Source organism: Oncorhynchus tshawytscha, linkage group LG06 (assembly GCF_018296145.1).
Source record: "Oncorhynchus tshawytscha isolate Ot180627B linkage group LG06, Otsh_v2.0, whole genome shotgun sequence".
Classification (NCBI taxonomy): domain Eukaryota; kingdom Metazoa; phylum Chordata; class Actinopteri; order Salmoniformes; family Salmonidae; genus Oncorhynchus; species Oncorhynchus tshawytscha.
Genome location: NC_056434.1, coordinates 71773260 through 71790958, shown reverse-complemented (window position 1 = coordinate 71790958; position 17699 = coordinate 71773260). Strand labels below are relative to the sequence as shown.

Here is a 17699-nt window from a genome sequence, read left to right as displayed (position 1 = left end):
AAGGCACTGTAATATTCAGTGCTGTCTGAGTATAATGAAGCCTGCTTCTTTGTGATGCTTTCTGTCCTCAGATATGGAAAGCTGTGAAAGCCTGTTTTCAGCTGAAGAGAGAGGTCTCAATGAATGTCCCAAGAGACTAAGGGTATATCCTATACCATGGGTTATATGTGTAGGCCTACCTATGTTAGCACATGTTATATACAAAAATACATTTAAACATCAAACACAATGTATCAACCTATTACAATTGCAGCAGGCCAACCCTGCTCGAGGTCTGAGTTTGCAGGGTTCTGTTTCAGCCCAGCAATAACACACCTGAAGTCTGCTCACCCAGTAGATCAGAGATCTGTGGAGCAAGGTTGGCCACCGCTGTTATGGAGTTTTTTTGTTCACCTGAAATGATGCCTTAGTAATAATAGCCTACTTGTTACTACTCAATTATATATTGCTGTTTACACTAAGATGTCTAATCTATCAGGTTTGAAGGTAAGACCCAGATGCAGACTGTGTCGAAGTAACAATGCTTATTACAGCAAGAGGGCAGGCAAACGACAGATCAAGGCAGGCAGGGGTCAATATCCAGAGTAGCGGGGGAAAAGTACAGGACGGCAGGCAGGCTCAGGGTCGGGTCAGGCAGAGGTCGGTAATCCAGAGGTGGGGCAAAGGTACAGGACGGCAGGCGGGGTCAGGGGCAGGCAAGGGTCAAAACCAGGAGGGTGTGAAAAAGAGAGACTGGGGAGAAGCAGGAGCTGAGACAAAAACACTGGTTGACTTGACAAACAAGTCAAACTGGCAACAGACAAACAGAGAACACAGGTATAAATACACAGGGGATAATGGGGAAGATGGGCGACACCTGGAGGGGGTGGGACAATCACAATGACAGGTGAAACAGATCAGGGTGTGACATAATCTTTACATACAAGTTAGCTTATTTGTACATTTTGAAGTGATGAAGTGTAGCTTCTTTGAAGTGAAGTGTTTAAACTATTCTTCAAAATGAACTAGTGTGGATGTTGATTAATCACATAACACAATCATGTAATAAAGTGCAGTTATGCATTCCATGTGTCTGTGTTTCTGTGTTGTATTCTCAAATTCTTCCTTTTGTCTAGTTGTTCTCCAATCTGTTTTGTTTGATTGTCACTCTCTCACAGTATATGCTACGTGAATCTATTTTCCAGTTTCATCATATAGGTTGCATCGTCCATGCAGCCATTGGCCTATAGTTTGATGGCATTGCTGGCCGTATGGGCATCTGTCATCTGAAGCAGAGAATAGCTCAATTTAAAATGATACCAGTAGACACGGTATAATTAGTTACACCTAGGTTAGCTGTTTTTTCCCAAAACAAACCTTATTGTGGCTAGCTACTTCTTGTCCCTCATGGTCGCCTTTTCAGACAAATATCACTTCAGAAACATCGAAACAAAAAATATTGATATGGCCAGCATTGTAGACCATTTCTCCCCTCATGCTGCAGCTTTAGCTCACCTTGAAATAACATAGAAATGCTGTGAAAACCAGCGTGCTGTAAACATTAAAATAAAAATTGTCACCAGTGCTTATTTTGTTGAAATTATTTGCACTGTTGATCCTGTAGCACTAATCTGGTGAGCACCTTTGGAGCTCCGCCCAAGCAATGCATTTGATTGGTGTGTTACGAGGCGTCACTGATTTACACCAGGTTACCACCCCTCTTTAGCTGATTTCTGCCATGGAACTTCCCCAAGCGTCCTGTTTTAGGGAAACCTGGTTTGTGAAGAGGCTAGAAAATAACTAACAACCAGCCTGCTTGACCAGCAACTTCAGAATGCAAAAACAGATGTACTCATTAAAATAATGTTTTTTTTACTGAAGAAATGTCATGAATATTTTTATAAGTATGTTGGCAACCGTTTTATAAAAGCATTAAGGCCCTCGAACCCTGACCTAATAACAGACCTTCCCTCAGGCCTAAGAACAGCCCTTACTTGTAAGGTTCACCTTCCACCTGCCTGTTTGCATACCTGTGTATGACCATTGCCTGCCTGTGACCACGATTCCTGCCTTCTGTGAAGGTGAAATAAACACCTGCTCTGAGTGTGAATCTACACCTTTTTCTCCCTGAGTATTCATTACATTACTCAGGAATTTTTACATGATAATCACCAGGTTCTCATGCCTTATTGCTTAAATACTAAATACCCCTCGGGTATTATTTCATTGTTGAATTCTTGAAGAGTATTCTAGAGTGGGGTTCCCCTAACCTTTTCACTCTCCGCCACCCTTCCATCATTGTGGAACATCCCGCGCCACCCCCAGCACACACATGCCATATCTGTTTCTATGGGCACAAGCACTGTTCATGAGACAGTGTTCTCAACCCTTTTGTTGGTGGAGGTAATTTTGCAAGTTTAAAAATAATTCTACACATTTTGTCATGGGGTGCAAAGAAAATGTTGTAGTTTTAAAGCTTATGTTCTTGCAATTCTATACATTTTTCCATGCCTGATGTGTATTCATGTGATATTTGAGTGAAACAAAATACAACAATATCTATGGGCTAAAAAACCTATAAAAAAATAGTGCTTGACATGGGCTAGGTGATCTGGACATTTCTGACAAGTTATCAATAGCTCTTTATTAAGGTATGCAAAGACTAACATGACAAGAGGAACTGATGCTGCACTACCCGATTTCGAAATTGTGCATTCTACTATTACAACGTTCAAGAGTAAGTTTAAAGCCAGACTGAGTTCCTTTAAAACATAATAATAATAGAAATGCTGACCCATGCACGCTCGAGTTTGCGAACCACTGTTCTAGTGCATGCATTATTTGCCTATAACGCACAGTAATCATACATTGTGTCATCAGATGAACTCACCCAAAACATACTCCCTGTTTGAACTGACTGACTGCTTCTATTACCATAGAATATTGAATTGGATTCACCTGTCACCTGTCTGCATAGAATGTTATCATCTAGATATCATCTAGGCTAGGGTACCAATTTACTTGGACATTTTATATCCACTGGATATAGCCTATAAGTTCAGGTGTCCAAGTGTCTTCTGACATCGCTGCATAATAATAAATATTTTGAGCTTCATGGTCCATAGACTGCAAAAAACAAATTTCCAGCAGTTCAGATTATTGTTTTAACTACCTATGTGTCCTTCTTATAGCCAACTACATAGCCTATGTATAGAAGTAGCAACTCTGTGTTTAGGAGTTAATGGGAGTTTGATATGTTCGATCAGAATAACTAAGGGGTTAAATGGGAGTTTTATATACTGTGGACAAAGTCAGTGTTGCGTGCAGGAGTGACATTAGAATATTATGCGTTTTCAACAGACTGTGTCACGCCTGTTCCCACTCCCCCTCCCTGGCATTCAAGGGCACCAGGCTGCCCATCATTACGCACACCTGTCACCATCATTACGTGCATCAAGGCAATATTGGACTCACCTGGACTCCTTTACTTTCTTGATTGCCCCCTCTTTATCTGTCTGTTCCTCATTATTGTCGTAATTTTCCCTTGTCCAGACGCTGCCCGTGTTTGTTTTATGTCAGTTATTTACTTTATGTTCACTCCCTGTACTTGCTTCTCATCTACCAGCGCCTGACCTTGCAGAATGCATACAAAGCAAGTTTTTTGTTTTGGTTGGTGAAGTCGGGTCCGCGGCCGCTGCCGAAGAAACCGGGGGTTACTCGGGTTGGCTCGTCTGGCTTCCACCCCACGTCATGCCTTAGCCAGTTTGCCAGGCTCCCACGCCTCAGCCGGTTCATCAGGCTTTTACGCCTCAGGCGGCTCGTCAGGCTCCCACGTCTCAGCCGGCTTGTCGGGCTTCCACACCTCAGCTGGCTCATCCAACTCCCATGTCTCGGCCGGCCTGTCAGGCTCACCCAGGTGGGATGTCGCGTGGCACCCCCAAAGGGGGGGCAGGGTACTGTCATGCCTGTTCCCCCTCCCTGGCGCTCAAGGGTGCCAGGCTGCCCGTCATTACGCACACCTATCATCACCATTACGTGCATCACCGCAATATTGGACTCACCTGGACCCCTTAATTTTGTTGATTGTCCCCTCTATATCTGTCTGTTCCTCAGTTTGCTCCCTGTGTCAGCCTTATTGTCGTTATGATTCCCCTATCCAGACGCTGTCCTTGTTTGTTTTATGTTGGTTATTTATTATGTGTTCACTCCCTGTACTTGCTTCTCGTCTCACAGCATCTGTCCTTACAGACTGAGCCATGGTGGTTTGTTGGCTAGCCTTCTGTTTGATTAGAATGCAATGATAGCGCGGGGTGAACCATTGCAGTGTTTCATATTCAGGAAAATGTTGATTTCTGCCTAAATATACATAGCGAAGCGTAATTATTTTCATGAGATGGCCATAAACAATAATTTGTTAGTTTTAGAAAGGTCTGGAACTCACCTTTCTTGTAAAAATATTTACACATTGCTGAGGTGTACTCACTTTTAAGGACACAAGCTCAATTACATTGTACAAATATTGTACAAATAACATTTTTTTTCCTATTCAACGAAAGTGGGGCAATAGGGCTTGAATTGACTGAAATTATTTAAAAAAATAATACAAATCGAATTGACTATAAGATTTTACCTCTCTTATAACTGTAAAATAAATATTATCATACTTAGTGACGGTACAACATTGCCACCATTTCATATAACTGATGACAGAGTATTTTCTCCTAAACATCCACTGAGCTTTGCTGAGGCACCATGTTTTTCATGTTGAGAGCACTAAATCCGTCTGAGAATATCACAACGAGATGAACCCTCAACTTTTGGATTCGCTCAACTGCCTTGCATAATATACTGTCATCCAGACTGAGCTCCATCGCTCAGAGGAAGAGCAAATTGATTCTTTGACTGGATAGGCCAGAAAATATGACACGTCACTCCCTATGCAAATGTGGGGTCTGAAACCTGACACTTCAAGTCAACTCTGCTGAGTGGTAGTGGAGAGCGTTCACAGAGCACTTTGTACACCAAAATGTTAGTTGGAACCAGTCCAGAACCGCTTAAAGTCCCCCAAATAGGTAACTAAACATATAAGAGGTAATGTGTTTTTTATGGTGGAGCATTCTGGTTTATCCTCTTCTCCAGCTGTCTCTCTGTCTGCTTAGCGAAAGAGGATGAGTTTACACAAAGGTCGTAACACAAAGTGAGCTTTGAAGGAGGGCAGTGCAAAGAGTTAAGTGGAACACAGAGTTTTAGCAGTTGTACACATGCACACACACACACAAACACTCACCTATGTCCATACCTCATGTTCTTGCTGAGCAGTAAAGAAGTTGTACGTTTAAAAAATAAATAAATGTAATTGTTTTGCAAAGTGAAAGTTCTGTTTTTTGGAGGTGGTGAGATGTGTACATCACATACGCATGTCTGTCATCCTTGTATTATCACAAACTCTGACAGGTGTTTGGGACTAGAGCTTCTGAAAGTTCAACTTCCAGAATGTGACTCACTATTCTCTTCTCCTTATCTCACCTCCTCTCTAATCTTCTGCTTCAGTTATTTTCATCAGGTACCTGCCAATCACCACAGTCTTTTTTCCCAATTCCCCTTTTCTTACCCAATCAGAGCTCTAGTTCCTCTGGAGTATGGATATTTCCGTGATGAGGTGCATCCAAACACAATAGCTATACTCTGCTCCAATCACAGACAAACAGGCTGGGCAATCACACCCATCACCCATCACAGGCCCCAATTACACAGAAAGGATGTACTTAAACTGCACAATTTCAGGACATAACCCGTTGTCTCTGAACTATTTCCTTGGTTTGGGTTTAATATTTTATATTGATCTGTCATACTGTTGCTGCTGAATGCCAAGCCATTGTGAACTGTGTGATTTCACAGTCTACTTTATGCTGTATCTTACTGCTTAGTCATGCAAATTAGGGCATAATAGTATGTGATCCATACAGAGATTGAACCTCTAGTCTATCAGTTTATTAGCATCCTGCTCTGATGTACTTTCTTAGATGGGCCACGATGATGTGCAAAGTCAAGTACAAGGGATATATAACTGTATTTTCAGTTATATTATTAAGAGTGTGTATTTGTACGTGTGTTTCCAGATATATTAAAAGTGTGTGTGTGTTTTTCAGATGGTAGGGTGGAGGTGACAAAGGAGAGTGTGAAGCTGTGCACCATGGGACCTGGGAAGGTGTTTGGAGAGCTGGCCATACTCTACAACTGTACCAGGACAGCAACTGTCAAGAGTGAGTCTACACACACCAACCCTATATCGCTGTCTAAACACTCATGCCAAAATACTTACATTTTGACATGCAAACACATGCGCAAGCACACACACACACACACACACACACACAGACACAGACACAGAGAGAGCTCAATGTGGAGTCAGTCAGGACCTGCCGGACGGTGAGTCATCCCTCAGTAGACATAGGAAGGAATCACCCTGTTATGTACTAGCAGAAGCAAGGAACACACTGATAGCATTGTTCCAGTCAAGGTGAAACAGCCCTCTAGCCACAACACGTTGGATTTTACTCTGGTTGAGTAGCTCAGAACACCCAAAGTGGTGCATTTGACATGCAGCTCACCATTTTTTTTATCCTAATGGTTGTGCTTTAGTTTTCACCTCAGGTTTTATCATCACAGGCCAACACACATGAATGTATACATACACCGACAGAAAGGTTTCTAAGTCTGTGTCCATATTTCAGTGAGCCTGTGTGTGTTATGAGAGTGTGTCAGAATGAGGAATGTGTGTTTATGGAGCAAAGAGGAAATGGGTACAGACTGGAGCTGTAGGGTTGGATATGAATAACACGGGATCGACATAGAACTGTGTGTTAGGACATTTACAAGGGATGCAAGCACTCTCTTCTCACATGTTTGCACCATACGCACGTACTGTACACCTTTGCACACCACAGCTGAAGAATGTTGTATCTGAAACAGTTTAATTGACAGGTCCCAGTCAGCTTCACATAAAATCCCTTAAATCACTTAACTTAACAACTATTGATTCATTAATCAATTACTCACACAGTTGATGGATTTTCATGAGGTGGTGGCTGGTGACTAAGCCCCTAGGATGTGCAGTGGCCAAGGTGTGAAGGATATAGAGTCCCTGAGGTGATGGCTGAGATTGGAGGAGAAAGATGGGAGGAAGGGGGTTGGGGGGAGAGAGTTGAAGGGTGAGCTGAGAGGAGAGATGCGGGGAGGGCATGAGGGGGAAAGTGATGAGAAGGGAGAGGTGAGGGGCAGAAAAGAAGTGAGATAGGTGAGGAATGGAAAGATGAGAGGTGAGGAGGCCGTCACGCTATCAGTCAGTCTGCCACCTCCTATCTGTTCCTCTGGTTCCTCCAAAGTGTTGGATCTCGTGGCTCTGTTGCCATGGTGAGGAGTTCTAAGGGAGGGTTGGGGCTGAGTATCTGAGGGATTAGATCTACTACACAACAGTTACCGAGTGTCTCAACCATCACAGTCCCCTGACTCCCTACACTCCCACTCACATGTCTCCCACAACCACTGCTCACACACAAGACCTGTTGAATTTATCTAGGTGCATGAGGAAGTCTGTGTGTGTATGTTATCTAATCAACCAATTCATTGTGCTGCCATTATGAAGCATCTAGGAATGCATATGTACATGTTCTTCTAAGGGATTATTCCAGTGTGCGCTCCTTTAAGTATAATTTGCATGTGTAATTATGACTTGGCATTTGAGGAGCATTTCTTCAGATGTTAAATGAGCCTGTCAATAAACATTCTCCATAATACAAACCCAACCTGCTACCCGCCCACCGCCTCCCTCCTTTAAATGTACCGACAACATGAAACATAATTGCATATCTGTGGATTACATGGCATAATCATGAAGCAATATGCGAAGTTGAGGACAATAACTGTTTCACAAGAGTGCTGTTATTATAGATGATGGCTTTTCTTAAGAAATACTAAATTACAATGCCATGCCTCTTTGAGCATCTGGAAAAGCACTACATACATCGCTACATAAAGTGTTAAATAAATCCAAGAGTGTTGGTCTCTATGTTGAAGTACAGACTATAGGTTTGCAGAGATCTCTCTTTGTTTGACGTCTAACACTCATTATCACATGCCATGCTGTAAGGATAGAGGGATTTGGGTCTGACAGAGAGGGAGGGAGGGGGTTAGAGGAGAGAGAGAGATTGTCACGATCATGTAGACTTATAATTAAATATACACACTGAAGGAACATCAGCTTATCAAATATAAATACATTGAGTATTAAATATGAATAGATTTGAGACTACAGTCAAATACAATTGAGCTGAAGACAATGCTTAAAGCTAGCCAAATCACTCCAGGGCTATTCTCAGTTCATATGTTTCTGATTGTATGGTCCATGCTCTAAGATTACACATTACAGACCCTGGAGAATTATTAGACACATTTGAAAAGGATTTATAAGTTCCTGCGGGTCATATCTGTAAACAATGTTATTTTCCCACTAGGACGCAAACAAGTCATGCATCACTTTCTCTCCTATTAAGGACAAATGGCTTTAAGAATGGTTTTAAAGAGGTTACCATCTCAAGACCAGGAGAGAGAGAGAGGGAGAGAGAGATGGGGTGAGGGAGAAGTAAGGAAATGATAGAGAAAGCAAGGATGGGAACAAGGAAAGGAACGAGAGATGCATGCCTAAATGTTGAAAAAATTTGCAGCGCTTTTTCCCCAGAACTGGAGGGTAGTGGCATTTAGGAAAAAGCTGTCCAGCCTGCTCATTAGCACAACACTGAAGAACACAGTGCAGTACAGAACAAGATAGCTCAGACCTTGAGATATCTGCCACTCTACAGTGTTTCCAGCTAAACTCTGACTTTAAAGAGAAATTCCCCCAGTGATATTATGATACTATGATTCATATTTTCTCTCTACCCGTAATCCTTGTGTAATGTAGATTCCTGACCCTTTTTCTAAGCTATTGTGGATTTGATCACATAAACCAAAATATACCTCAAAATGAACCTTTGTCAGGCTGCAATGCAGTGTAGTCATTTTTAGAGGCTCCATTGTTTGGAGAGTTGAGCTGTATGAAAAGCCTTTCCTCAGTGAATGACCAAGCTCTTGTCTGTCTGTCTGTCTAATCTCTATTAGTAGGTTTGGACAGTTTAGTGAGACTCATCGTTCCCTGCTTGGGCTTTCTCTCAGTTCACCCTGTCCAAAATGACTTGGCTTTTGTTATGACAGGAGTTGGAAGTTACAGGTTTGACCTCAGGAGAACAGGCATGAAACTAAACACTGAAACTTTTCTACTGACAGTGGTAGCTTCACTAGGGACTCACTGTTTAAATCATAAAACTTGTTGTTTGGAATTCTGTGGCAGATTCCTGTGTATGTGTGAGGCTGGGAGGGGCTCTGTGTGTGTGTTTAAGCAAGTTAATGTATGTGTATACACATGTGAGTCTCTATACAGGTGTCTGTGTTTCAAGTCAGTCAATTCAGGAAGTAAACTGAAATTCCAATTAAATAATGGTAAAAAGGGCATCTATTTTCAACAGTTTCTCAATAAACTGAAAAGGAGAAGCTATTTATTTCAAAGGTTTTTCCATTTTTTCATTTGTGAATTCAAATCACTTCCTGAATTGACTGACTTCAATTCAAATTGACCCCAACCCTGGTGTGTTTGTAGATGTACGGTATGTGCACCACCAGGGTTGGGGAGTAACTGATTACATGTCAACCGTTACATGTAACGGATTACAAAAAAACGTTAACTATAATCTGTTACGTTACCAGCAAAAATATTGTAATCAGTTTACAGATACTTTTGAAAAACAAGATGATTACTTTGAGGATTACTTTTACATTCAGAAAGAATGTTTGCGGAAAAAAAATGTTTGACACTTTGTTTTTCTCAATGACATTCAAATCAGCATTGAAAAAATGCGCAGGTTTAAGTTTTTTCCACCCGAGTGAGTCTGACCACAAGTCAGTGACCACTATGATGACACACCAAATGTGTTTGATGGATCATGGGAAAAGAGCAGGAATGGGCTTTTGTAGGCTGTCTTCAAATGGTGTGGCTGCTGTCGGCATCCAAAGATTATCCAACTTGAATAAAGGTTGGAGGTAAGGATGACAGCAGTGGTGTAGTCTACAGCGATTCAGATATCACTTAATATTGATATCTACATAGTGCATTTATGTGAATCACACTGCTGCACTCTCATTTAGTTATTTGCGCCTTACAGATTGTGGTTGTTGTGGATGGTTGTTCACAAATCTAAATGTGTATTTGAATCCAATAATGGTTGAGTTCAAGAAGTTTAAGCTGCCTATCAATCATTGTTTTTGAAACCAGTGGACAGCCAGTGAAAAATGCCCTTTTGCAAACTTTTTTACAGCTGCAATCTTATTCAATGTGATAAAAAAAAATCCATAGGCCTAATGGACACATGCTCAAACTAACACACTTTTGATAGACTTAAAGGGGCAGTCTGTAGTTGCTATATATATATATATAGCAACATATATATATATACTGTATATCCATTGATTCATGAAAAATATAACTTATACCTCATGAGCTTTGTTCATCTGTCACACTCCATGAGTACCCAAAATATAAGCTTGTATTTCTCCAATGTTTGTAAACATTGTAAATGTTAACAAACACTGTATAGCCTCCATAACATGGTTAAAACAATAATTTTAATATCATGGATGGTCAGTCCTTGCATCCATAGCTCTGTCTATTAATCTGAGAGTGGTTACATTTCTCTAGGGCATTCTTCAGCTTTTTACCAGAACAGAGGCTGGTCAGACGTTTTGTTATTGTTTCATCTGTGGATTTGACCTTTAAACAGCTGCATATTATCAACATATCAAAGTGTCACCAACAAAAATGTAAACAATAGGTGTAACGTGTACGCTGGGAGTCAGGAAGCAAATACAGGGAGTGACTTTAATAATAGATAACACGAGGAACAAAACAAGGAACACGAGTAGTGTACAGACACGAGACACTGAAACAGAAACAATAACGCCTCGGGAAAGAACCGAAGGGAGTGACATACAGTTGAAGTCAGAAGATTACATACACCTTAGCCAATTCCTGACATTTAATCTTAGTAAAAAATTCCCTGTCTTAGGTCAGTTAGGATCACCACTTTATTTTAAGAATGTGAAATGTCAGAATAATAGTAGAGAGAATGATTTATTTCAGCTTGTATTTCTTTCATCAAATTCCCAGTGGGTCAGAAGTTTACATACACTCAATTAGTATTTGGTAGCATTGCCTTTAAATTGTCTAACTTGGGTCAAACATTTTGGGTAGCCTTCCACAAGCTTCCCACAATAAGTTGGGTGAATTTTGGCCCATTCCTCCTGACAGAGCTGGTGTAACTGAGACAGGTTTGTAGGCCTCCTTGCTCACACACGCTTTTTCAGTTCTGCCCACAAATGTTCTATAGGATTGAGGTCAGGGCTATGGGATGGCCACTCCAATACCTTGACTTTGTTGTCCTTAAGTCATTTTGCTACAACTTTGGAAGTAAGCTTGGGGTCATTGTCCACTTGGAAGATCCATTTGTGACCAAGCTTTAACTTCCTGATGTCTTGAGATGTTAATTCAACATATCAACATAATTGTCCTGCCTCGTGATGCCATCTATTTGGTAAAGTGCACCAGTCCCTCCTGCAGCAAATCACCCCCACAACATGATGCTGCCACTCCTGTGCTTAACCGTTGGGATGGTGTTCTTCGGCTTGCAAGCCTCCCCTTTTTTTCTTCAAACATAACGATGGTCATTATGGCCAAACAGTTCTAATTTTGTTTCATCAGACCAGAGGACATGTCTCAAAAAAGTACGATCTTTGTCCCCATGTGCAGTTGTAAACCATAGACTGGCTTTTTTTTATGGCGGTTTTGGAGCAGTGGCTTCTTCCTTGCTGAGTGGCCTTTCAGGTTATGTCGATACAGGACTTGTTTTACTGTGGATATAGATACTTTTGTACCTGTTTCCTCCAGCATCTTCATGAGGTCCTTTGCAGTTGTTCTGGGATTGATTTTCACTTTTCGCACCAAAGTACCTTCATCTCTAGGAGACAGAACTCGCATTTGGACATTGCTCCCAAGGATGAACAAGACTTGTGGAGGTCTACAAGCTGTTTCTGAAGTCTTGGCTGATTTCTTTTGATTTTCCCATGATGTCAAGCAAAGAGGCAAAGAGTTTGAAGGTAGGCCTTGAAATACATCCACAGGTACACCTCCAATTGACTCAAATGATGTCATTTAGCCTATCAGAAGCCTCTAAAACCATGACATCATTTTCTGGAATTTTTTAAAGGCACAGCCAACTTAGTGTATGTAAACTTCTGACCCACTGGAATTGTGATACAGTGAACTATAAGTGAAATAATCTGTCAGTAAACAATTTTTGGAAAAATGACTTGTGTCATGCACAAAGTCGATGTCCTAACCGACTTGCCCAAACAATATAGTTTGTTAACAAGAAATGTGTGGTTGAAAATGAGTTTTAATGACTCCAGACTCCAGGTGAGTCTGATGAGATGCTAGTGCGAGTAATGTTGATGACAGGTGTGTGTAATATTGATCAGCCTGGTGACCTCGTGCGCCGGAGATGGAGTATACATGACAATAGGCCTAAAGCAAATGCAGCATATGGCATTCATTTTTCAAATGTAAATAGCACTTTTCAATTGTGCTCAAATCAAATCAAATCAAAGTGTATTTGTCACGTGCGCCCAATACAACAGCCTTACAGTGAAATGCTTACTTACAGGCTCTAACCAATAGTACAAAAAAAGGTAATAGGTGAACAATAGGTAAGTAAAGAAATAAAACAACAGTAAAAAGACAGGCTATATTCAGTAGCGAGGCTATAAAGTAGGGAGGCTACATACAGACACCGGTTAGTCAGGCTGATTGAGGTAGTATGTACATGTAGCTATGATTAAAGTGACTATGCATATATGATGAACAGAGAGCAGCAGTAGCGTAAAAGAGGGGTTGGCGGGTGGTGGGTGGGCCACAATGCAGATAGCCCGGTTAGCCAATGTGCGGGAGCACTGGTTGGTCAGCCCAATTGAGGTAGTATGTACATGAATGTATAGTTAAAGTGACTATGCATATATGATAAACAGAGTAGCAGCAGCATAAAAAGAGGGGTTGGGGGGGCACACAATGCAAATAGTCCGGGTAGCCATTTGATTACCTTATGGCTTGGGGGTAAAAACTGTTGAGAAGCCTTTTTGTCCTTGACTTGAGGCTCCAGTACCGCTTGCCATGCGGTAGTAGATAGAACACTATGACTGGGGTGGCTGGGGTCTTTGACAATTTTTAGGGCCTTCCTCTGACACCGCCTGGTGTAGAGGTCCTGGATGGCAGCTTAGCCCCAGTGATGTACTGGGCCGTACGCACTACCCTCTGTAGTGCATTGCGGTCAGAGGCCGAGCAATTGCCGTACCAGGCAGTGATGCAACCAGCTCTCGATGTTGCAGCTGTAGAACCTTTTGAGGATCTCAGGACCCATGCCAAATCTTTTTAGTTTCCTGAGGGGGAATAGGCTTTGTCGTACCCTCTTCACGACTGTCTTGGTGTGTTTGGACCATTCTAGTTTCTTGCTGAGTATGCCATTCCATGAGCGCAGCATTTCATTTTCAACTCAAATCAATGAGCCCAATTAGTCCTCCATAACGACAAAATCATAAACTACAGAGTAGGGCTGGCTAATGAATCCTTAGTTTTGGGATTATGCTCAGGTAAATCAATTACGCTAATCTATACTTCCATATTTCCAAGTCCTATTCTTGAAGATCAAGGGGTATAACATTTATTGGAATGACTGAAATTCTGATAGACTTTGGTTTTTAATGTAAAGATATAATTGAATCGTATTATTATACGTAGTAGAACGCAATGGGTTAGAAGAAGCCTACATAACCAACTCATAAAGTAACATTTGAGCTATGTAAACTTTAACGTTGAATTATTCTGCAATAACATTCTACAATAGATGTCGTTCAATTGGTAGCATAAATGTTTGTCTTCTTCTAATGTTGCTTAAGGGGAAAGTAATCTAAAAGTAAATGAATGTAATCAGATTACATTACTGAGTTTGGGTAATCCAAAAATTATATTATTGATTACAATTTTGGACAGGTAAATTGTAACTGTAAACGATTACATTTAGAAAGTAACCTACCCAACCCTGTATACCACACATTAATGTATGTGCAGAGCTTATACAATCGGTTATGAACCACAAAAAGACTTCCCAGAACACTTCCACATCCATGTGTAAACAACATATTTCATGTTCTCCATGCCAACAGGCAGTTGAGTGGTGAGTGGTGAGTTTCAGACTATAGTCAACCTCCATATGACACTGACCTTGTAGTTTCAGCAGCGAGCTGTTACAATGTTAAACTGTCTCCTCTCCTTGTCCTTCTCAGACTGCCTGCTCTGCTCACAGAGAGGTTCACCCAGAATACTAATCATGTTTTTTAGCCTTAAAGAACTAAAGTATGAGCGAGGGTAAAATGATTTAATATCGACTTGATTAAAGCAGGCATCACTGATAATGTGTCCCACTCAATCACATGTCCACTAATTTGCAAATGCTTGTGTGATTGGGGCTTGTCTTCTCCCTGATGTACATTTGTTTTTAACAATTCTATAGGAAATGACAGTGCTATTTGAAATCGATAGCAATTTGGCTATTGTAAACATTGGTATATTCTCCCGCAGTGTGACTAAATGGGGACTCTGGTGGAGAAGAGGGCACTCAGAATTGAGGGAGGTAGTGAAAGGAGAGCACTGGCAGACTCTCGGAAGGAGGTATCCTGTGTTTTTGTGTCTCCACTTGTCACAAACATCTCATATCACCACACACAGGAGTCTTTATGTTGGTGTGTCTGCCCTCGAAAGAGAGATGAGAGAGAGAGAAAGAAATAGAGATAGGGGGTCAGAGAGCTGCAGACAATGAAAAAAAGAGATAGAGGTAAATTAAAATGAGAGGAGAGCGAGAGAGATACAGACAAAGATATGGCGAGAGACAACAAAATGGAAAGTGAGGAGGAGGAAGATGTTTTTACACAGTCCTCCATGAGTGGTAATCAAAAGCCCTCAGCTTCCATTGGCTGCCATGGTAACCCTCTCCTGCGAGGAACAGTGGAGGGACAGAGGTGAGGGGGTTAGGGGGGTCGGGGTGATCAGTACAGTGGGGGTTACGGTCACTCAGACCCTAGCCAGACTGCAGATGGTGTGTGCGTATACAGATCTGTGCTTGCGTATGACTTTATATCTGAGAGGGTTTATAAATGTACGTGAGCCAGAGGCTGCATCAAGATTTCAGGCGTCTGAAAAAGTTAACACACCTAGTAAGAGTGCACTGTGGAGGACGAGAGGAGGGAAAGGGAGAGAGAAAGAAAAGACAGGGAGAGAAAGAGACCTCCAGAATTACAGTGAGAGAATAACCCTGCAGCTGTCTCTTTAAACAATGTTTGATGGACATTTCTATGCTAATATTTGTGAATGCGGAAACAGGCATGGTAATATGAACTAGCATCTCTCCCTCGGGGAAATACATGACAGTGAAAATAACATAGTCTTCATTAAGATTCAACTAGACAAAAGGTAAGTGTGTGTGTCTATGTGTGTTTGTGAATGCGTGTGCACCTGTGTGCATGTGTCTGTGCATATTTTTTGGATTAAACTGTTAGTATCCCACAAGAACAGCTAAACCGTAGGGAACATTGAATGTGTTTTGAGTCACTATTGAAACAAGAGTGAATGCAAAGTTTCCACTCAAACTTTTCGCATTTCACTCTTTTTCACAGTGATTTGAACCATGGTTGGTTGCTCGTCTTAATGAGCTATTTCCCACATGGGTTTACAGACGTGTAGCCCCCGCTGAGATAGGAAACTTCTTAGTCAGAGTCATTGGTGTTTCTGTAAAGAGTGGGATGCTTTCTCTCACCACACTACACCAAGACACTCATCATAAGCTGCCAAAGCCAGAAGAATTGTTACTGTGGCACCAGGGTTATTTTTTTGGAGCAGAGTTTTGATGATTGTTCCACTTTGCCTCAGGGGGGGGGAGTGTCGTACCCGAGCTGTCAGAGGATGAGGCTTATGAGAATCAGCTACCTCGTTCTATCTACACAAACATTGCAACTAATTTGTAGGACAGTAGAACCGCCAACGACGGCTTTTGAAAGTCATGTCCCTCTGTCCTTGACTTTTCCTAAATAAGTCTATTTAACACACTGACGTTGTTAGTATTTTGATAACACAAACAGGAAGCAGCTTTAGGAGGACAAAATATACTATTCTGTTATTTTGAAATACATTTGTTCTTGGCATCATAATGTAATAATCCACTCAACGATATTTGTTAGTCTACTGTTGATGCAGTCCCAAAATGTTTTGCGTGTCAGTAATCTAGTTTTCAAGATATAAGACTTTCAAAAAGCTAATTGTCACTTGCCACATCATCATGATGATGTGAACGTCCTATATCTTGAAAACTTGACTGCTGACATGCAAAACATTTTGGGACGGTATCACATTGGACTAATGAAAAAAATACCAAAATATAGCTTTTGAGTGGATTATTCCTTTAGGACCTGCCTAATCAAAATAGTATATTAGTACATTTAGTTTAATAGTATGTTTAATTGATGGATTAGACTCTGAGAAAATATGCCCCAGGGGTGCGGCATTGGTGGCTATTGGTACTCGTTGAGGCCTGGCTAATCCAGTGCTAAGGTGTGCTATCAGAAGAGGAATGAGAAACGATGCATATTGCTTAGATGCTCACATAAATTACCTGTAGACCCACACAGGTCAAAACAATGCTGCTGTAGGCGCTGTGTATATCTCCCTCTGAAATGTTTGGTACATTTTGTAGTTATTTAAGGAAGGTGTTGGTACCTTGATGTGCTTCTAAAGTGCAACCCAGGAATGACATCTTCTTTGGCAACAGAGATGCATGAAACTGTTGTGGTAGCAATGGTAAAAAAGCTTTCCTAAAAACCTATTAGTTTTATCAATAAACCTACTTGTCTATTTGTATTCAACATCTGATGGTCTAATCTTGAAGCAGTTTTCCCTCTTGAGCTGATGGACAAATCCATTCAGTGTCCTGCTGCAAGGACTTGGACACAATGTCCCTTTCCTTTCTTCAACCCTGCTATTGTGACGCAGGCTATCAACAATGTGACGGAACTAAGTCAATTGAGTTGGAGATATGTGAAAGCAGATATGAGAAGACTGTGGCCCCAGATTAGAATAACGCATCTATTGATGAATTGATGAGAACATGTTCTCTGTATGATTTTTTCAGAACGACCAGACTAAAATATACCAGGTCACTCCAATAGATTTCCTGGTGGAGAATGATTGTTTGGGTGATTTTCTGTAATGACGTGGAAAATAAACAATTACCATTTATCTTCCAAGGAAACAGTCTATGGTGGACGGACAATATTGTCTCTGCACTCTGCACCAGTGGGAAGCAAAATCATCACAGCAACTAAGCTTTCTCATTGTTCGCTGTTTTGATTGAGAATTGAAGAGCAGAAAGAGAAGACTGAGACCGGCTGAAAAGGCTCTTTAATTAAACTCTCAGATATTTTTATTTATTTAACCTTTATTTTGACAGGAAGTCATGCTGAGACCTAGGTCTCTTTTA

At 41.2% G+C, this 17699-nt stretch overlaps 1 protein-coding gene across 2 annotated transcripts in view; it reads left to right on the top strand.

Annotated features, from left to right (window-relative positions):
* Positions 1-17699, top strand: part of LOC112253028 (cGMP-dependent protein kinase 1) — a 143618-nt gene that overhangs the window by 63508 nt on the left and 62411 nt on the right. For both annotated transcript variants that reach the window (XM_024424888.2, XM_024424887.2), the window contains exon 3: positions 6129-6242. In XM_024424888.2, the coding sequence (XP_024280656.1) occupies positions 6129-6242 (114 nt within the window). The remainder of the gene's footprint in view (positions 1-6128; positions 6243-17699) is intronic.